This window comes from Pleurodeles waltl, chromosome 2_2 (assembly GCF_031143425.1).
Source record: "Pleurodeles waltl isolate 20211129_DDA chromosome 2_2, aPleWal1.hap1.20221129, whole genome shotgun sequence".
In the NCBI taxonomy this organism is placed as follows: domain Eukaryota; kingdom Metazoa; phylum Chordata; class Amphibia; order Caudata; family Salamandridae; genus Pleurodeles; species Pleurodeles waltl.
In genome coordinates this window covers 474052232-474073945 of record NC_090439.1, presented here as the reverse complement: position 1 = coordinate 474073945, position 21714 = coordinate 474052232, and the positions used below count along the sequence as shown (strand labels likewise).

The 21714-nt window shown below is 48.6% G+C and overlaps 1 protein-coding gene across 3 annotated transcripts in view; it reads left to right on the top strand.

Moving 5' to 3' along the window:
* SMCHD1 (structural maintenance of chromosomes flexible hinge domain containing 1) overlaps positions 1-21714 on the top strand; it is a 2128336-nt gene that overhangs the window by 1214022 nt on the left and 892600 nt on the right. For all 3 annotated transcript variants that reach the window (XM_069219969.1, XM_069219967.1, XM_069219968.1), the window contains one exon: positions 18874-18962. In XM_069219969.1, coding sequence (XP_069076070.1) covers positions 18874-18962 — 89 coding nt within the window. The remainder of the gene's footprint in view (positions 1-18873; positions 18963-21714) is intronic.

The following is a 21714-nucleotide window of genomic DNA, read 5'->3' as shown; positions in this document are numbered from 1 at the left end:
TCTCTTTTACTGTATATCGTCCTCAAGCGGTGGGCCAAGCTGCTTATGTTTATTTAACCGAAGTAGAACAGCGAGGCTCATACCAGCCACCAGTGAATATGGGTAAAGGTTCTTTAAAATTGCATCATCTTCATTCTTTGTGTAAACTTTTTACATGAGACAATGCCAGAGGAGCAGAGCAGAAGACCCCCTTCTTTGTGGTGGTGCTAGCTGAGGCAACCTGCTCTTTTTGAGTGGAGGATGTTGTCAGGGATTTATTGTGAACTGATTGGCTGAGCAGTCTTCCTTTAGTTCCGTCACTAGTCAGGTGATTTGGGGCTGACGGACATCATGGAAAGGAATGACAAATTCTGGCAGCATCTGCATACGCTACATTTGTTGAGGGGCACCAGTGGCAATCATCAACCAGGACCTGTGTATTTAAAGATGGAAGGTTCATGGCACGATGTGCATAAGCATTTATCCACTCGGGTCACTTAAGTGTCCGCACCCCATTGTACTGACTTTGTATAAATTGTTCACCTCCTCATCTATTTGTTGCGACTTTTTCTGCAGTCGTAGTTGGTTTCTTTTCGGGATGTGCCACTGTGTGTTCAGGTGTCATCAGTTCAGGTGGACATCAGTTCTCGATATGGAAACTTCGTTTAAAGTGTTCCCAAGCACCTTGCTTTTCCAACAGTTCAGAATCGCATGAGGACACCGCGACGCGCTGCTTGATGGACATGCCCTTTGATGGCTCTCGCCTTTTTGGCGAAAAGGCAGACTCCGCGCTGGAGAGGTTCAAGGATTCTCGAGCCACAGCCAGATCCTTGGGCCTTTCAACGCCGGCACAACAGTAGTCTGTCTTTTGCCCCTTCCGAGGCTTCGGGAGGGGCGTGGTACCACGCCAGCCACAGTTTAGCCACCGTCCTCAGGCTTCACAGCATCCCGGAAGAGGACGTGGTTGTGGTACCATCAGACCCAGAGGGTCTGGCCAGAGGTCGGCCGCCATACAGCCCCCCTCCACTGCACCCAAGCCCTCCTAGTGTGGTTCTGCGGGATCACGTCCGTCCAGTTGGAGGGAGGATTCGTTTTCATCTCCCTCACTGGCTGTCCATCACCACGGACAAGTGGGTCCTGCAGATCATACGGAAGGGCTACTCCCTTCCCTTCCAGTCTTTCCCTCCTTCTATCCCTCCTACAAAGGAATGGCTGATGGAGGACCATTTAGCTTTGCTCCACGAGGAAGTTACGGCTCTTTTGGCCAAGGGAGCCATAGAAAGAGTCCCAATATCAGAAGTAGACAGTGGTTGTTATTCCCGTTACTTTGTGATTCCCAAAAAGAAAAAAGGCCTTCGTCCTATTTTGGATTTAAGGGACGTCAATCTCTTCCTCAAGAAGGAGAAATTCAAGATGCTCACTCTTGCTCAGGTTTTGTCTGCCCTAGACCAAGGAGACTGGATGGTAGTGTTGGATTTGCAGGATGCATATTTCCATATTCCTATCCTGCCAAGCCACAGGCGTTACCTGCGGTTCAAGGTGGGCCACGAGCACTTTCAGTTTACAGTGCTTCCTTTCGGTCTCACCAGTGCCCCTCGGGTGTTCACAAAGGTGATGGCGGTGGTGGCAGCTCATTTGCGCAGGTCAGGGATTTCAGTCTCCCCCTACCTGGACGATTGGCTATTGAAGGCTCCTACGCCCCAGGCTCTCGTCACCCACCTCCAGACGACGGCGGACCTCTTGCATTCGCTGGGGTTCACTACAGGGAGTGCAGAATTATTAGGCAAATGAGTATTTTGACCACATCATCCTCTTCATGCATGTTGTCTTACTCCAAGCTGTATAGGCTCGAAAGCCTACTACCAATTAAGCATATTAGGTGATGTGCATCTCTGTAATGAGAAGGGGTGTGGTCTAATGACATCAACACCCTATATCAGGTGTGCATAATTATTAGGCAACTTCCTTTCCTTTGGCAAACTGGGTCAAAAGAAGGACTTGACAGGCTCAGAAAAGTCAAAAATAGTGAGATATCTTGCAGAGGGATGCAGCACTCTTAAAATTGCAAAGCTTCTGAAGCGTGATCATCGAACAATCAAGCGTTTCATTCAAAATAGTCAACAGGGTCGCAAGAAGCGTGTGGAAAAACAAAGGCGCAAAATAACTGCCCATGAACTGAGAAAAGTCAAGCGTGCAGCTGCCACGATGCCACTTGCCACCAGTTTGGCCATATTTCAGAGCTGCAACATCACTGGAGTGCCCAAAAGCACAAGGTGTGCAATACTCAGAGACATGGCCAAGGTAAGAAAGGCTGAAAGACGACCACCACTGAACAAGACACACAAGCTGAAACGTCAAGACTGGGCCAAGAAATATCTCAAGACTGATTTTTCTAAGGTTTTATGGACTGATGAAATGAGAGTGAGTCTTGATGGGCCAGATGGATGGGCCCGTGGCTGGATTGGTAAAGGGCAGAGAGCTCCAGTCCGACTCAGACGCCAGCAAGGTGGAGGTGGAGTACTGGTTTGGGCTGGTATCATCAAAGATGAGCTTGTGGGGCCTTTTCGGGTTGAGGATGGAGTCAAGCTCAACTCCCAGTCCTACTGCCAGTTCCTGGAAGACACCTTCTTCAAGCAGTGGTACAGGAAGAAGTCTGCATCCTTCAAGAAAAACATGATTTTCATGCAGGACAATGCTCCATCACACGCGTCCAAGTACTCCACAGCGTGGCTGGCAAGAAAGGGTATAAAAGAAGGAAATCTAATGACATGGCCTCCTTGTTCACCTGATCTGAACCCCATTGAGAACCTGTGGTCCATCATCAAATGTGAGATTTACAAGGAGGGAAAACAGTACACCTCTCTGAACAGTGTCTGGGAGGCTGTGGTTGCTGCTGCACGCAATGTTGATGGTGAACAGATCAAAACACTGACAGAATCCATGGATGGCAGGCTTTTGAGTGTCCTTGCAAAGAAAGGTGGCTATATTGGTCACTGATTTGTTTTTGTTTTGTTTTTGAATGTCAGAAATGTATATTTGTGAATGTTGAGATGTTATATTGGTTTCACTGGTAATGATAAATAATTGAAATGGGTATATATTTTTTTTTGTTAAGTTGCCTAATAATTATGCACAGTAATAGTCACCTGCACACACAGATATCCCCTAACATAGCTAAAACTAAAAACAAACTAAAAACTACTTCCAAAAATATTCAGTTTTTATATTAATGAGTTTTTTGGGTTCATTGAGAACATGGTTGTTGTTCAATAATAAAATTAATCCTCAAAAATACAACTTGCCTAATAATTCTGCACTCCCTGTATAAATGTGCCGAAGTCACACCTGACTCCCTCTCAGAAGCTCTCTTTCATCGGAGCTGTTCTGGACACAGTGCAGTATCAGGCTTATCCTCACGATCAGCGGGTTTAGGATATTCAGGTTATGATTCCGATGTTTCGGCCTCTATCCTGGATTTCGGTGAGACAGACTTTGAGGCTGCTGGGACTCATGGCTTCCTGCATCCTGTTGGTCAAGCATGACAGATGGCGCATGAGGGCTCTGCAGTGGGACCTGAAGTTCCAATGGGCACAGCATCAGGGAAATCTTACCGACGTGGTTCAGATCTCGGAGAGGACTGCTGAAGATCTGCAGTGCTGGTTAGTGAACTGCGAATGGGTCAAGGGCAGACCCCTCTCCCTTCCCCAACCAGATCTAACGGTAGTGACAGATGCATCACTTCTGGGATGGGGAGGCCATCTGGGGGAGGTGGAGATCAGAGGTCACTGGTCTCGGGTGGAATCTGGGCTCCACATCAACTTGTTGGAGCTTCGGGGGATCCAGCTAGCATTAAAAGCATTTCTTCCTGTTGTGAAAGGGAAGGTGTGGTGCAGGTGTTCACGGACAACACTACCGCAATGTGGTACTGCAACAAGCAGGGCGGTGTGGGGTCGTGGACCCTTTGTCAAGAGGCTTTACGCCTCTGGACATGGCTGGAACAGCAGGGCATGACCCTGGTGGTTCAACACCTGGCAGGTTCTCTGAACGCCAGAGCAGACTAACTCAGCCGAAAATGCTTAGAGGATCACGAATGGTGTCTCCATCCGGAGGTGGCGCAAGGACTCTTTCAGCAGTGGGGAGAGCCTTGGTTAGATCTGTTCGCCTCCGCAGAGAACACGCAATGTCAGCAGTTTTGTGCGTTGGGGTTTCCGAGGGGGCTATCGGTAGGCAACGCTTTTCGTTGCGAGTGGAGTTCAGGCCTCCTGTACGCTTTTCCGCCTATACCACTTCTGCCCAGAGATCTCAAGAAAATCAAGAACGACCGGGCCCAAGTAATCCTTGTGGCTCCAGATTGGGCACGGAGAGTTTGGGATCCAGAGCTTCTCAATATGAGCATCGGTCCTCCAATCAGGCTGCCTCTTCGGGAGGATCTTCTGTCGCAGCAGCAGGGGAAGGTTCTCCACCCGAACCTGTCAACTCTGCGCCTTCCTTATCTCCTTCAGACCCTCCACCATGGGTTATAGCTTGGGTATTTCTTCTAAGGTAAGGAAGCTGCAGCTAGAAGTCTCTATCAGATGAACAAGTTTCTTACCTTCGGTAACGAGGTATCTGGTAGAGACTCTATCTAGCTGCAGATTCCTTACACCCACCCAAGCCTCCCCGCTCTGGGGAAATCTGTTCTCATGTGGATATGTGTATATATATATATATGTTTCTATGTGTACATATGCATATCTTTTGATTTTGGCAACTTTTGCCTTTCTTACAGGCATGAAAGTGTTTTTCTCCAAACAGTCAAAGAAGTTAAAATGGTATTGGTTGGTTCTTCCATGACTCTCTGCTTCTGGCGCTGGAAGTTGTGGAAAAGAACTGACGTACGCCCGCCGAGACAGCGTCTATATAGACAACTGTGACGTCATAGACGACTCCAACGACGCTGACGACGCACGCAGAGCTGGTCGACGCACGCGGATCCGAACGACGCCGTCCGACGGCGCGCGCGCAGGGTACTGCTCAGAAAAAACTCCGGAGTCGAAGCTGACGCCAGGGAATTCTAAGGTAAGGAATCTGCAGCTAGATTGAGTCTCTACCAGATACCTTTTTTACCGAAGGTAATTAACTTGTTCTTCCATGCACTGTGGAGGCTCCTTAGACAATCCCCAGCATTGCTCCTGCCAGCCTTCTGGGGTTTTCCAGGCAGCCCAAGCTGCTGCCACCCCTCAGACAGGTTTCTGCCCTCCTGCTGCTTGAACAGCTCTAGTCCAACAAAGCAGAACAAAGGATTTCCTTTGAGAGAGTGGGGGTAACACACTCCCTTTGGAAGTAAGTGTTACATGGCTTGGGAGGGGTAGCCAAGCCACTGGTATGCTTTGAAGGGCACATTTGGTGCGCTCTGTGCATAAACCAGTCTACACCGGTTCAGGGATCCCCAGTCCCTGCTCTGGTGCGAAACTGGACAATGGAAAGGAGATCCTCTGTCCATCACCACCTCAGGGGTGGTGCCTAGAGCTCCTCTGTCATTTTGAATCCAAGGTTGGCAGGGACCTCTGAGAGCATCTGAGTGGCCAAATCAGGCAGGTGACATCAGTTCCCCCTCCTGATAGATGGTCACCTGGCTAGGTGGCCAGTCCCCCTTTGAAGGCTGTCTTGGCTCTACTTCGACTTCTAACCACTGGACCTGCAACTGGACCCTCGAGGAACCGACAATCTGCAGCCACGACGAAGACCGCTTGCATCATTGTTTCTACAGCTCCCATCAGCTTCTGCAACATTTCCCCAGCTAAGCATCCTCTGAGCGCAGCAAGTCTTCAGCCTGCATGAGAAGGAAGAGGGAATCTCCCTTGGATTGAAGGAGTCCCTCCCCTGCATCCGTAGGCACCAACTGCCAGCTGTGTGGATTTCCTCTCATCCTGAGCTGCGTGGATCGTGCATCATGGGTGGTGGTTCGGAGCAGTCCTCTTGGTCCTCTCTGCCAGCTGTCAATCTTTGGCGGAGGTAAGCACTTGCCTTCCCACGCAGGGCAGTACTCCTGTGACCGGTGTCTCTTGCAGCTACCGAGGCTTGGTGGCATCTCTTCCAGGGGATCTTCAGGCTCTATGTAGCCCCAGCCCACAGCATTCCTTCCTGTGACGCACAGCCGTCTGCGTGCTTCTCCTGTGGCATGGGACCCCTCTCCAGTTGTGCTTCCTGGGCGCCTCTGCGACTCTTGGTTTCTATTCCAGTGGGTCTCCTGTGGGGGCTGCCTCTTCTTCTGTGGTTTTGCTGCCTTGCTGAAGGTCCCTCGAGGGCTCCCCTCATGGATTGAGTCCTGCTGTACCTTGCTGGTCCTCTGCAGCTCTCTTTTTACTTCATTGCGACTTCTGGCTTTGCCAAGGCTTGTTGGTGGCCCTTCCACACCACTGACCGACTGCAATCATCTATCTGGCGTGTCACCTGCTCCAGGGCTGCATTACTGACCATCTTCGTTCTACCGTCGACCTACTCTTGTAACCACAGCTGCGTGGGTAGTGGCTCCTGCCCCCACTGGACTCTTCTGTGACTTCTGGACTTGGTCCCCTTCTTCCACTGGTCTTCCTCTTCAGGAATCCACTGCTGGTTTCTTGCAGTCTTTTCTGGGTGTTGCATTTTCTTCTTTTCCTCAATTCTTGTGGTTTGGGGAAAAACCAGTAACCAGCAAAACCATCTGCGCCCGTTCGTGCCTGGACCGCGCACAGCGCAAGAACCCCTGGCTCCCGTCTCGCCAACCGCCACCCCCAGCCCACCACACCCTACCACCGCTGCCATGCATGTCTTCACTACGCCGCTGCCCTCTGCGCCCTCAACACGGGCTGCTCTCCCGCTGCCTTCAAGCCTCCCCGCAGGCCACCCGCAGTCCCTTTTTCTGCCGGAACTGCACCTTCACCAGCCTCCCCTCCAACGACCCACCCAGCAAGGCAGGACACAACCATCTCAGATGTATACTCCTCAACACCTGCTCCGTCCACAAGCACGCAGTAGAGCTATGGAATCTACTCGACTCAGCCTCCCCAAACGTCGCCTTGCTGACAGAGACCTGGATGAACCCTTCCTCAGCGCCTGACATCGCCATAGCCATCCCAGACGGCTACAAGATCACCCGCAGGGACCGCTCCAACAAACCAGGTGGAGGCATCGCCATCGTCCACAAGAACACCCTCAGGATCGCGACCAGCTCCGAAGACTGTCGAACACCTGCACTTCCAGATCCACACTGACCCAAACACCACCCTCCGAGGGACCCTCCCCCTACAGCAGTTCATTGACTCCATCACCGACGTTATCAGCATGCACGCTCTTGCATCCACTGACTACATACTCCTCAGGGACTTAAACTTCCATCTCAAGAACACCAACGACAACAACACTGCCACCCTGCTCGACAACCTCTCCAACCTCTGCCTCAAACAGCTCGTCATGACACCGACCCACTTCTCCGAACACACACTCTACCCTTTTTTTCCGCCAGCAATCGCGTCACCTTCAGCCACATGACTGAACTCCACTGGACATACCACCGCTGCATCCACTTCTCCTTCAAGAAACCCACAACACACCACCACCCACAACGGATCCCCCACCGCAGTTGGAACAAGGTCACGAAGACCAACTTATCGTGACCTTCTCAAGGAACCCACCCATCGACACCACCGACACTGATGCAGCTGCCCGCAACTTCAGGCAGTGGGTCGACACCTTTGCCAATACTCTCGCCCCAATCATGAATCCCTCCAACGGACGCACTGACAGAAAAGCCTTCTGGTTTACCACCAACCTCCACGAATCTAAGCAAACCTGCTGAAGACTCGAAAGAAAATGGCCCCAAGATCAGAGTCTGTTCAGCCACACAGCCTTCAAATACACCATCCGCATACACCACCAACTCATCCAAGCTGCCAAGATAGCCACCAATTGCACGGATTCACCTCCGACCAACCTCCAGCTCTCCTGGACCCCTGTCAACGACATCGAAATCATGAACACCATTCACTCCGGCTCTCCATCTGACCCCCCCCCCCCCCAACCACATCCTCAACAAAGCAAGCTCCATCATTGCCCCCCAACTATGGAAGATCTTAAACAGCCCCTTCGAGTCCGCCACCTTCCCAGAGAGCTGAAAACATGCAGAGATCAATGCCTTCCTCAAAAAACCCAAGGCGGACCCAATGGACCTCAAGAACCTCCAGCCTATCTCCCTGCTCCCCTTCCCGACAAAAGTAATCGAGAAGGCTATCAACAGACAACTTACCCGCTTTGTCGAGGAGAACTTCACCCTGGACCCTTCCCAATCTGGATTCCGCAGCAACCGCACTACCGAAACTGCCCTCATCGCTGCCACTGATGACCGAACCATACTGGACAACGGCGAAACCGCGGCCCTCATCCTCCTGGATCTCTCGTCCGCGTTCGACACCGTCTGCCACCACACCCTACACTCACGCCTCAGCAATGCAGTAATCTGCAACAGAGCCCTGGACTGGGTCACCTCCTATTTCACCGGCAGGGCCCAGAGAGTCCGCCTCCCCCCATTCCGCTCAGAGGCCACTGAAATCATCTGTGGCGTACCCCAGGGTTCATCCCTCAGCCCGACCTTCTTCAACGTCTACATGGCCCCGCTCGCTAACATCGCCCGATCCCACAACCTCAACATCGTCTCATACGCGGATGACACCCAGCTGATCCTCTCCCTCTCCAAGGACTCCGCCAAGGCCAACCTCCTCAAAGGTATTAAGGCCATTTCTGAATCGATGAATAGTAGCTGCATCAAACTCAATTCTGACAAGACGGAAGTCCGCATCTTCTGCTCCACCCCCTCCGTATGGGATGACTGCTGGTGGCCTGCCACTCTCGAAGCCGCTCTGACTCCCACTGACCACGCAGGCAACCTAGGATTCATCTTGTATTCTTCATTATCCATGACCCAGCAAGTCAACGCCATCACCTCCTCCTGCTTCAACACCTTCCGCATGCTCCGAAAGATCTACAAATGGATACCCACTGAAAACAGAAGAACAGTCACCCAAACCCTCGTGAGCAGCAGACTGGACTACGGCAATGCCATCTACGCAGGAACCATGGCCAAACTCCAGAAGAGGCTGCAACACATCCAGAACGCCTCCGCACGCCTCATCCTGGACATCCTCTGCCACTGCCACATCAGACCACCTGAGAAACCTGCTCTGGCTCCCAGTCAACAAGAGAATCACATTCAAACTCCTCACCCACGCTCCCAAAGCACTGCGCAACACCAGATCAGATTACCTCAACAGACGGCTCTCCTTCTACACCCGAACCGACATATCCACTCCGCCAACCTCGCCCTCGCAACCGTCCCACGCGTCCGCAGAAGTACAACCGGCGGTAGATCATTCTTGCACCTCGCCGCCAAAAGGTGGAACACTCTTCCCACCCACCTGCGCAGACCAAAGACCTCCTTACGTTCAGGAAACTTCTCAAGACCTGGCTGTTCGAGCAGTAGCAGCACCACCAACCCCCTTCTCTCTACCCCCCACCCCCACCTCGCCCCCCCACCCCTTCTCCTCGGTTCCTTGAGTACCTCATTCCTGATTGATTGACTTCTTTCTTCCTGGTCGCTGGAAGCACTGTGGTACTTATCCTTGGGGTTTCCTAGTTCCCCTAGCTCCCCTCTATACATTCCACTTACCTAGGTGGGGGTCGTGCATTCGCAGTCCATTTTTGTAGCATATGGGTTGGGCTCCCCCTAGGGTCACTATTGCCTATTTGCTATGGCACTGTTTTCTATTGCTGTTTATATCTATTTCTGATTACTAGTGTACATATATAGTGTGTTACTTACCTCCTATTGGAGAGTTGCCTCTCTAGTACTTTTTGGTATTGTGTCACTAAAATAAAGTACCTTTATTTTTGTAACACTGAGTTTTTTTCTTTCATGTGATTAAGTGCTGTGTGACTTTAGTGCTATTGAATGAGCTTTGCATGTCTCCTAGGTAAGCTTTGGCTGCTCATCCACAGCTACCTCTAGAGAGCCTGGCTTCTAGACACTGCCTCCACTACACCAATACGGAATACATGGACCTAGTATGAGACGTAAGTACCTTAGGCACCTACCACACACCAGGCCAGCTTCCTACACTCCTGAAGTTTATTTGAGGAATGCACAGCTTTCCCTGACACCTTTTTTCACACTACATATTTTACCATATGAATTGCTCTATACTCAGTACACAATGAAAAAACATAGGAAGGTGCAGCTCAGTTTTTGGCTCTGGGGATCTCATATTCTTGGACAATTTATAAATACTACATATTTCCGCAGCATGAAGGGTCTAGCCGACGTAATGATATATTTCTTTTGTAAGTCAGCCATTGTTACAAAAAGATGAAAACTTAACAAACAGCTGTTTTTTCTACTTCTTTTCGATATTTCTTTATTTCAACCGTTAGTTTCTTTGCAAAAACCTTGACACTTATGACGCGTTGATGAATTCAGAATTTGTCTACTTTGCAGAAATCTATAGCTTTCCAAAAGTCCACCTGTCAAAATTTTGTGGCGGTAAGGGCTTGCCTCCCCGAGCCAGACAGTACCACTGTGCACTGCGTGTTCTGCAGCTCCTAGGGCTTCTGTGCGCTTCTTCCAGAAATCCCTCCAGCATAACGTAGCCCAGGTCCCCAGCAATCTATCCTGCGGCGCTCAGCTCCCGGAGTTGTCCTCCGGCGGCCTGGGATCCCTTTGTGTAGTTGCGTTTTGCAACTCCTTTGTCCCAGTGTCCTCGGACTCCTGTGGGTGCTGCCTGGTCTTCTGAGGGCTCTCTAAAGTACTGAGAGCCCCCTCTGTCTCCTCAGTCCGAGTTGAGGCACCCAGGCCCCTCCTGGACCCAGGTAGCTCCGTTTCCCACCAACTGTGACATTTGCATGAGCCAAGGCTTGTTGGCGGAATCCAACGAAGAAAACCAGCCTGCATCCAACGACGGACATCTCTTGCACCAAGCAGGAACAGGCAGCTGTCTACTTTAGTGCATTTCTGACTTTTTCTTCCTACCGGAGAACCACTTTTGCACCTTCATCTGGGTTAGCAGGGGCTCCTGTTCTTCCTGGACTCTTCATCGACTTTTGGACTTGGTGTCCTCTTTCCACAGGTCTTCCGGTCCAGGAATCCATCGTTGGTGTCTTGCAGTCTTGCTTGTTTTTTTTTACATAATCCTCTAGCACGTCTTCTAGTGTGTCCTGGGGAAACTTGCTGTACTACTGTTTTCGTGGGTTCTGGGGTGGGGTATTTTACTTACCCTTGGTGTTTTCTTACACCCCCAGCGCCCCTCTACACACTACACTTGCCTGGGGGGGTGGAACCAACATTCACATTCCACTAGTTTAGTATATGGTTTGTGTTGCCCCTTGGCCCATTGCACCCTATTGTGTTTTTCACTGTTTACTTACCTTATTGTTGTTACTAGTGTATATATTGTGTATAATACCTTCAAAGGGAGTATAACCTCTTAAGATATTTTTTGTCCTTGTGTCACTAAAATAAAGTACCTTTATTATTGGTAACACTGAGTATTGTCTTTCATGTGCGTAAGTACTGTGTGACTACAGTGGTATTGCAAGAGCTGTCTCAGAGTTCTGCCTTGGCTGCTCTGCTACAGCTACTTCTAGATCGCCTAAGCTGATATACACTGCCTACTTTTCACTAAGGTGGATCACTGGACCTGGTACAAAGTGTAAGTACCTCTGTTCTCTTCCAGGGGATCCTCATCAATAGTCATAAACATTGAATATTCCCGCCCTTGTGCGGGGACCCCGGAGCATATATAAAATATATACACATTATACATGTGTAACAAACAGTCATGCAGGCTATCATGTTAAAAACAGGCTAAAATGCTTTATTTCTATGAAGTTTTTTTTTTTTTTTTTTAAATACTACAATAGAGCATAAATAAGTACCCAAGCTCCTAAAACTAGGCTTGGGGAAGTAAGCAGTAGCAAACTCTAGTGAAAAAATAGAGAAAACTGCATTGAAAAACAATGAAGCATTCTTAGCCAATAGGCTGCACGTAGGTTAACACAGGAGAACCATAAAAACTTTGGCACTGTGCCTTTAAGACCCTGAGCACCTCCAGTATCCCACCATGCCTCAGGGGTGAAGGAAAGGTGACAGTTGGTTCACAGTTAGGTCAGTTCTTTTTTCCGGCTTCTTCTGAGAGGATCCTGGAGCATTGAGCTCTCAGTTTTTCTGAGTTTTTCTCAGAAAAATTCTTTAAAAAAGCGTTTTTTCACTTTTCACTCGACAAGTAACATCTTTGTCTGAGCTAGGAAGGTTTTTTCTGACAGAAAAATGCCTTCTCTTTTTGTCAAATGCCCTGCTTGTGGGAAGAAGAAGGCCCAGTCAGATCCCCACTCTCTGTTCATAGTGTGCCTGCCTCAGAGTCACTGCCCTGACACTTGTAAGTACTGTAAGAACATGTCTAGGAGGACTCTGAAAGACAGAGAGAAGATCCGACTTCATGGGCTTCAGGAGAGGAAAAGAACATCGTCCTCCTCACTCCCCAGGCATCCAGAAGGCCATTCTCAGGAGAGAATGGCCCGGTCGACGTCGACAGGTAGGAAAATACCTGTTTGTTCACCGTCGACGTCGTCGCTACCACCGTCCCACCGGCATAGATCGCCGTCGACGGCGACGCACCCGACGTCGAAGGGAACGGCGTCGAGGGAACATCAGAGCAGGGGCAGGTCTCCGTTGACGGCAGCCCGCCGATCGACGTCGAGCCACCGCCGGCATGCCCGGTCGCCGCCAAAGGCTGTGCGCCCCCCGACGTCAGGACACACGACGTCGAGATCTCCACGACGGCACGAGAAACATCCGCCGTCAACCTCCCATCCCTCCACGTCGAGGCACACGACGGCGAGCAGGTCGAGGTCCAAGGAACGCCGTTCGACGTCAAGGCACTCAACGTCGAGGCAATCAACGTCGAGGCAGGACCAACCGACTGGGCGTCCTTCGACGTCGAAACAGCTATCGACGTCGACGCAGGTTTTACCTGTCCAACAGGGAGCAGAAGATCGCCCCTCGCCAGACAAGGCTCAGTCTCCAGTGGTCTCCATACCGAGCGACTCTTCTCGGTCAAGAGCATCTCCTGGGCATGTCTCGCCCATCAACCTATCTCCGAGATGGCTGGAGAGCCTCAACAGACCAGCGGCCTCCCCAGATTCGCAATATTCGCGAATGTATTCACCCACTGCCTCCCCGCCAAGAACGCCATCGCCGACAGCCGGGGCAGAACGGGCTCGTTCAGCTCCTCCACAGCCGACCGCGAGGCCTAGGCGCTCGGCTACAGCGTCCCGCAGCAGATCTCGCTCTCAACGGAGATCCAGGTCGCGCTCAAGAAGATCACCCTCTTGGTCTTCATCAGGTTCTTCTGTCGGGCGTTACTCACCTACTCTTACAGATTCACCACCTGCTAGAGTCTCACCAGTGGATGACATAACCACTTTCAACGAGGTGTTGCTAAGAGGAGCGCAGAAACTCAATATAGAGGTTCCAGAACCGTCTACCTCCTCATCAATCATCTTTGAGACGCTACAACAGAGATCAGCGTCGAAAAAGTTGCTGCCTCTAGTGCCTGGTTTGTTGCAGCCGACCATGGACACTTTTCTGGCCCCAGCCTCGCTTAAGTCTGCCCCGGCTCGGATTCTTAAAAAGTACAAGGCTCCAAAGCAAGACCCTTTATTCCTTAGGAAGGATCCGCCGCCAGACTCAGTGATCATAGCTGCCGCCCGAAAGACCCACTCGGTGGCATCTTCATCCACGGTACCCCCGGATAAAGAGAGCAGGCATTTAGACTCTCTGGGAAGAAAGATGTGCGGGACAGCGGCTTCAGCAATGAAGGTCTCTAGTGCGTCTGCGCTCCTGGGCAGGTACGATCGTTCTCTGTGGGATTCCCTCAGTAGATTTACAGAAAAACTGCCCAGAGAAGACAGGCAAGATTTCCAAGAGATTCTACAGGAAGGATGCCTGGTATCTAACCAAGTTATCAGCGCGGCAGCGGATGGGGCGGATTTGGCGGCTCATGGGTACGCACATGGTATCTGTGCGAGGAGATCTTCCTGGCTGAGGCTCACTGGCTTGAAACAGGAGGCACAACAACGTATCCTGAATCTCCCATTTGCCGGGAATTCTCTATTCGGTGCCCATGCAGACGAAGAGATGGCCCGCATGAAGACCGAGGTGGATACCATGAAGGCGGTAGGCCTCGAAAGAAGGAAAGATTTCAGGCGGAGGTACAGACCGTACGATAGACGCCCTTTCCAACAGAGGGTTCAAACCCCTCATTGGTCGCAAAGGTCTCAGCAACGACAGGGACGCCCTCTGTTTCAGCGAAGAAACACAAGGGAGCGAGGGTCAAGTAGACCTCAACAGTCCACTCCAAAAGCACCCACTAAGCAATGAAGTCTCGCTTCCCTCGACACTGTACACCACTCCGGTGGGGGGAAGTATTATTGCTCATCTTCACGAGTGGCACTCTATCACAAGAGACAAATGGGTGCTCAATATTGTCGAACATGGCTATTCTCTCCTGTTCAAGCAGCCTCCACCACACTTGCCACCAACCAAACACAATCCGGCTCATCTCACCTTGCTACGCAAGGAGGCTCTCGCCCTCCTAAGAAAGAATGTCATAGAAAGGGTTCCACCTGCCCACAGAGGAAAGGGGGTCTACTCCCGTTACTTTCTAGTAGCAAAGAAGGGTCAAGAGGGCGTTTTCAGGCCAATCCTGGATCTAAGACTGCTGAACAAATACATAAGAAAGCAGAAGTTCAGAATGCTAGCGCTTCACCAAATTTTCCCTCAACTGCATCAGGGAAACTGGATGTGCTCCATCGACCTGCAGGATGCGTATTTCCACATCCCAATAGCTCCAAAGCATCGAAAATTCCTGCGCTTTCGAGTAGCGTTACAGCATTACCAGTTCAGGGTTCTACCCTTTGGCCTGAAATCTGCTCCAAGAGTTTTCTCGAAATGTATGGCAGTGGTGGCGGCGCATCTACGAAGACAAAGGATATACATATATCCATACCTAGACGACTGGCTACTAAAGGCTTCTTCTCCGGAGCAGGCGAGAAGCCATCGGGACATTGTACTAGGAGTTTGCGAAGCTCTAGGTCTTCAGGTCAATTACCAGAAGTCAACCTTGACTCCAACGCAGAGTCTTCACTACCTAGGAGCTATCATAAACACAGAACTACAAAAAGTGTATCCTTCGGAGGAACGACTGTCCTCAATAAACATGAAGTGCCAGGACCTGTTGAGAGCCAGCGCACCTACGGCACGTCAGGTGACATCACTACTGGGCTCCATGGCATCGTGCATCTTTATTGTCCCAAATGCCAGACTCCACATGAGACCCCTCCAAGAGGCATTGGAGGCCAATTGGAGCCAAAGAACAGGTCGCTGGGAAGACACAATGCGGTTACCGGACGTAGCACTGCAGTCATTGAGATGGTGGATGCACAGACCTCACCTGTCAGTGGGCGCTCCGTTTCACCAGGTACTTCCATCCGACACTCTGGTAACGGATGCGTCTCTTCAGGGATGGGGGGCTCATCTGGGTCCTTTTCAAGCGCAGGGTCTGTGGTCAGAAAAGGAGAAGCAGTACCACATCAATCTGCTAGAACTCAGAGCGGTCCATCTGGCTCTCAAGTCTTTCACACCGCTAATTCAGGGGAAAACTCTATTGATACAGACGGACAATACAACCACGATGTATTACTTGAACAAACAAGGGGGAACGAGATCCCTACCCCTTTCACGAGAGTCCCAAGCGATATGGCGTTGGCTCCTGGCCAGAGGAATGTCAATCACAGCAGTTCACCTGCCAGGTCAGCAGAACGTAGAAGCAGACTTTCTAAGCAGACACCTGGAGGACGTTCACGATTGGGTCCTGCATGACGAAGTCGCAGAATACATCTTCGCGCAATGGGGTCGGCCTCAACTGGACCTCTTCGCAGACGAGGTAAACAGGAAATGCCCAGACTTCGCATCCAGGTTCTACCGTCCAGGATCTCGAGGGAATGCCCTGTTGATCGACTGGTCAGGGACATTTCTTTACGCTTTTCCTCCGATTCCCCTCATTCCGGCAGTGATCAGCAAACTTTACGGATCCAGGACCAGAATGATTCTTATAGCGCCACAATGGCCTCGACAATTCTGGTACACGGATCTCCTCAACCTGTCGGAAAAACCTCACAGGAGGCTGCCGTGCAGACCGGATCTTCTGAGCAGAATGGAGGGCAGGATTCTGCATCCCAACCTACCCTCTCTGAGCTTAACAGCATGGCTCCTGAATTCCTGCAGTATGGGCACCTACGACTCTCGCAGGAGTGCATGAACATCTTGAAAGAGTCCAAACGGCCTTCCACGCGGCGTTCCTACGCTTTTAAGTGGAAGAGATTCTACATATGGTGCTGTCAGCAAGGCCATAATCCCATACGGGCGCAGGAGGACGTCATACTGTCCTATTTGCTTCACCTAGCGAAATCCGGTCTGCAGGTATCATCTATTAAGGTACATTTGTCTGCTATTACTGCCTATCGCAAGTCACCTTCTCAGGAATCCTTCTTTACGAAACCTGTAGTCAAGGATTTCTTAGAAGGTTTGAAGAAAGTTTTTCCGCCAATTCGGAGGCCTTCTCCTCCGTGGGAACTGAACATAGTCCTAGCAAAACTTATGGGCCCTCCTTTCGAGCCTATCCATAAGGCCTCCTTACAACACCTTACGTGGAAAACGGCTTTTCTGGTGGCCATTACTTCAGCGAGGAGGGTCAGTGAGATCCAGGCTTTGTGTGCAAAAGAACCGTACACGGTTTTTCATGACAATAGAGTAGTTCTACGAACTCACCCATCTTTCCTTCCGAAGGTGGTGTCAGAATTCCATATTAATCAGACCATAACTTTACCGACGTTCTTTCCCAATCCGGAAACTCCGGCTGAGAAAGCATTGCACTCATTAGACTTGAAAAGAGTGCTGAAATTTTATCTGGACAAGACAAAATCGATTAGACACTCTAACCGCTTGTTTGTGAACTATGGTCATTTAAGGACAGGAGAAGCAGCATCTAAGCGAACAATATCAAGATGGATAGTCTCTTGTATTGTTAATACTTACCAGCTAGCTAATAGACAATTGCTAGCGCGGCCTAGAGCGCATTCCACAAGGGGAAAAGCGGCTACTGCTGCTCTCCTTAACGATGTTCCTATATCTGAGATTTGTAAGGCTGCTACATGGAAGTCTGTCCATACTTTTACAAGACATTATTGTTTAGACTCAGATGCAAGAGCGGATGCCCAAGTGGGGCAGGCCTCTCTAAGGAATTTATTTGCGTAAGACATGTCTATTCCTGCACTTCTATCGGACAGTCCGCTGGGTTTAGGGATGGGCTTGCTAATCTATTCAATGTTTATGACTATTGATGAGGATCCCCTGGAAGAGAAGGATAAGTTACTTACCTGTAAATCCTAGTTCTCTTCCAGGGGTATCCTCATCAAAGTCATAAACAACCCACCCTCCTCCCCGGACACACGTCTACTGGAAGTGCAGGACAGACAGTATTTTGATTCAATTATACAAATTGGCACCGTAAAAAGAACTGACCTAACTGTGAACCAACTGTCACCTTTCCTTCACCCCTGAGGCATGGTGGGATACTGGAGGTGCTCAGGGTCTTAAAGGCACAGTGCCAAAGTTTTTATGGTTCTCCTGTGTTAACCTACATGCAGCCTATTGGCTAAGAATGCTTCATTGTTTTTCAATGCAGTTTTCTCTATTTTTTCACTAGAGTTTGCTACTGCTTACTTCCCCAAGCCTAGTTTTAGGAGCTTGGGTACTTATTTATGCTCTATTGTAGTATTTAAAAAAAAAAAAAAAAAAAAAACTTCATAGAAATAAAGCATTTTAGCCTGTTTTTAACATGATAGCCTGCATGACTGTTTGTTACACATGTATAATGTGTATATATTTTATATATGCTCCGGTGTCCCCGCACAAGGGCGGGAATATTCAATGTTTATGACTTTGATGTGGATACCCCTGGAAGAGAACTAGGATTTACAGGTAAGTAACTTATCCTTACCCACTACAAGCCATGCCAGCTTCTCACAAATGCATCACCCACTGACACATGGGAACTGCATTTCCTATCAGGTGCATTGCTGTCGCCATACATCAGCACCGGCACGCATTCCTCATAATCCTGGAAAGCTGCTGAGGTGGGGGACCGTGATGCCATCCCATTCTTTGTAAGCAAATGCCTATCGGGTCCCATCGGTGGAATGCTGTGATATATGATCCTCCTGCAATAGAGGAATCTCACAGTAAGGTGGCTCGCCCCTAGTGAGGGCAGGTTTGACAAGGGCACGTTTGTTTTTTGGTGGTTACAACTTCACTCTACACCAAAGTGTTGTTCAGGATTCTTCATGGTACTGAGAAAACATATCTTTTCTCGAGGTCTTGTTGTGCTCCACCCGTTTGTGACAGCCAAAACAAGTGTTAAATTTGCTTTATGGATTCATCAGTTAATGATATACTTAAAGTATATCTTAAAAATAGAAACTTTGGTTTGAGATCAGCAGCTATTTCATGATAATTTGAACAAAATGTCAAATAAATATTTAAAGATGCAAGGTGTTTATTCATCCTAGCTCCAACTTAGTGGAACATCTGTCACTTAAGCTTGTCACTGATGTTTGTCCCCAGGAAGGTTGTTTGCATAATTTTGTGTTAATAATTACGACCTTCTTTTATATTATTGTGTTTTAGTTAACAGCTTGTGTGCTGTACCTTTTGTCGGCACCACTCAGATCAGTTAATTCACATTATTTCCAAAAATGTTTCTTCCATTTTAGACCTCTTCCTGATGAACCAAAACATCTTAAGTGTCAACTAAAAGGTTTGAATGTAATTAAGATGGGCCAAAATCTTCAAGGTGAAGTTGGTAAGTGATTTTACTTTTGTTGGTAAAGTGAACAGATTTTTAAAAATTGGAATGATGGTTTGGGTTTCTCCTGTGTGTATGTCCCCCATTGATATTATTTTTGAGGAGAAAGAATTCTGTGTGTCGGTTAAGTCGTTCTAGAATGTTTTATTTAAATGCTGTTTTCTTCCTTTTTTAAGATACCGAATTCCAACCTGTGACTCATTAAACTTATTACTTTTGATGCCAGGTGACACCGGTCATGCTTCATAGTGCACTGATGTGACTGTCCTATAAATCCACCTCGGACTGCACAGAATTGGAGCCAGTGTCAATCCCTTACCACATTTCCTGATTTGCACATCATAGTGATGCAGAGTACTTTGAAATAGCATTTAGGAACATGATTTTTCTCCCAGCTCCCTTTTTAGGTCTTAATAAATGCTCCCCAGGTAAGTCAGGTTCTTATCTTGTCCTGACTCTTATTTAGAGTTTGGCAGACAAGGTACTCTGTCACAAACGAGGCAGATGTTGGTTCGCCAGACTTCTGTTTTTTCTTGCTCTGTTTAGAGTTGGGGGAACCACCTTGTTACCAATGGTAAAGCCTACTCTGACTCCGCAGACCAAACCTTTGCTTGATATCCCTTCAGATAATGATCTGTTGTGAGAAGCCCTATTTAAGGTAAAGTTTCCAGAAAGAAAAATTACATTCAGGTGCGACAGGAAAAGCCTGTTAATTTCAACCAGGAAACAAAAGAAATGTTGGAATTAAACTTCCAGTATGTCAAGGACATTTCTTTGTTGTTGTTTTTTTTTTATCAGCTGTTTTTATTAGTTTTCAAATCAATATAAAGACTCATGAAATGCTCCTCATATGGCCTAGAGCATAAGTAAAGCTAATGTCAAGAACAGTGTTATATTCGTAAAGAGACCATAAAGGAGCCCCCTTAGCTAATCCCTTAATAAGGAGCTATATACATGAATTTGCATCATCATGGCTCATTTTTTCTGGTTTTAAACCAGAAATACAGCGGGTAGTGTTGAATATGCCTTTTTATTAAAAGCACCTGTTTGGCCCTGAAGTCGACACAGCCATAGAAAAAATGAAGGAAGACTCAGACACTGCCAAAGCAATGGGAGCCTTATACACAACACCCTATAGAGGTTCCTTTCACAGGCAACAGTTCAGAAGAGGTTTCAAGCCACAACCCACAGAGACGTCTACCTCCCATGCAAAACAAGGGCAACAGCAGTACCAGAGAAGAGGATTTAGAGGGTCTTATAGAGGCCAATACTTTAGAACTAGAGGCAAGTTCCAGACTTCAAAACAAGCCACTACTCCATCTAAACAGTGACTTATTTACCATCCCTCAACCCCACACATCTCCTGTGGGGGCAGACTGCAGCAATTCCACTCCCAATGGCAAAATATCACTACAGATCATAGATCAATGGGTATTGTCAATTATCCGCCATGGCTATTGCTTAGAATTGATTTCTAAACCCCCCCCCAACATTCCTCCACGTTATCACAAACTGTTCCAAGAACACAATGTTCTGTTACAACAAGAAGTACAATCGCTACTACTAAAACAGGCAATAGAATTGGTCCCACATTCTCAACAAGGAACAGGAGTATACTCACTATACTTCCTCATCCCCAGAAAGGATGGCACTCTCAGGCCCATCCTATATCTCAGATCACTAAATCTGTATATCCTGTCAGAACACTTTCACATGGTAACTCTGCAGGACGTCATTCCATTACTACAAAAACAAGTTTACATGACTGCTTTAGACCTCAAAGATGCGTATTTCCTTATACCCATCAATCCAGCTCACAGAAAATACCTAAGGCTTGTGATAGCAGGAAACCATTATCAATTCAAAGTTCTACCATTCGGCATAACAACAGCTTCAAAGGTATTCAGAGAATGTCTAGCAGTAGTAGCAGCCTACCTAAGAAGACAACACATACATGTCTTTCCATATCTAGACGATTGGCTGATAAAATCAAACTATTTTATACAATGTCAAAAACACACTCAATACACAATAGAGACCCTACATACACTAGGGTTCACTCTCAACTACCAGAAATCCCATCTCCAACCAGCACAGGTTCCGCCTTTACCTAGGTGCTATTCTCAATACACAAAAAGCCTTAGCCTATCCAAATATACAAAGGATACAAGCTTTTCAAAATCTCATACCACAAATGCAGCCAAATCAACAATACACTGAGATTTATCGTGACGGTATTAGGAATGATGGCATCTTGCATAGCAATAGTACCGCATGCAAGACAAAACATGAGGACACTCAACAGTGCCTTTCACAGCAATGGTCTCAAGCACAGGGTCAGTTGCAAGATCTAGTGTTGTTAGACCGCCAAACGTACAAGTCCCTTCAATGGTAGAATCGCAGCAGTTTAATGAAGGAGCGGTAAATTCAAGACCCTGCGCCTCAGACCACAATAACCGCTAAACTATTACATAAACCATTTAGAATTATTAGCTGTGGTCCTTGCTCTAAAAGCGCTTCAGCCGCTTCTCAAACACAAGACTGTCTTGATAAAAATAGACAATATGACGACCATGTATTACCTAAAGAAACAAAGCAGAACACCTTCATCTCAACTGTCCCTTCTAGCCAAACACCACAGGGAGGACTCCCCAGCGACTACAAGACCGTGAGTAGCCAGAGTTGGCCCCCCTGAGCCCCCACAGCGACGTCTGCAGAGGGAATCCCGAGGCTCCCACTGACCGCGACT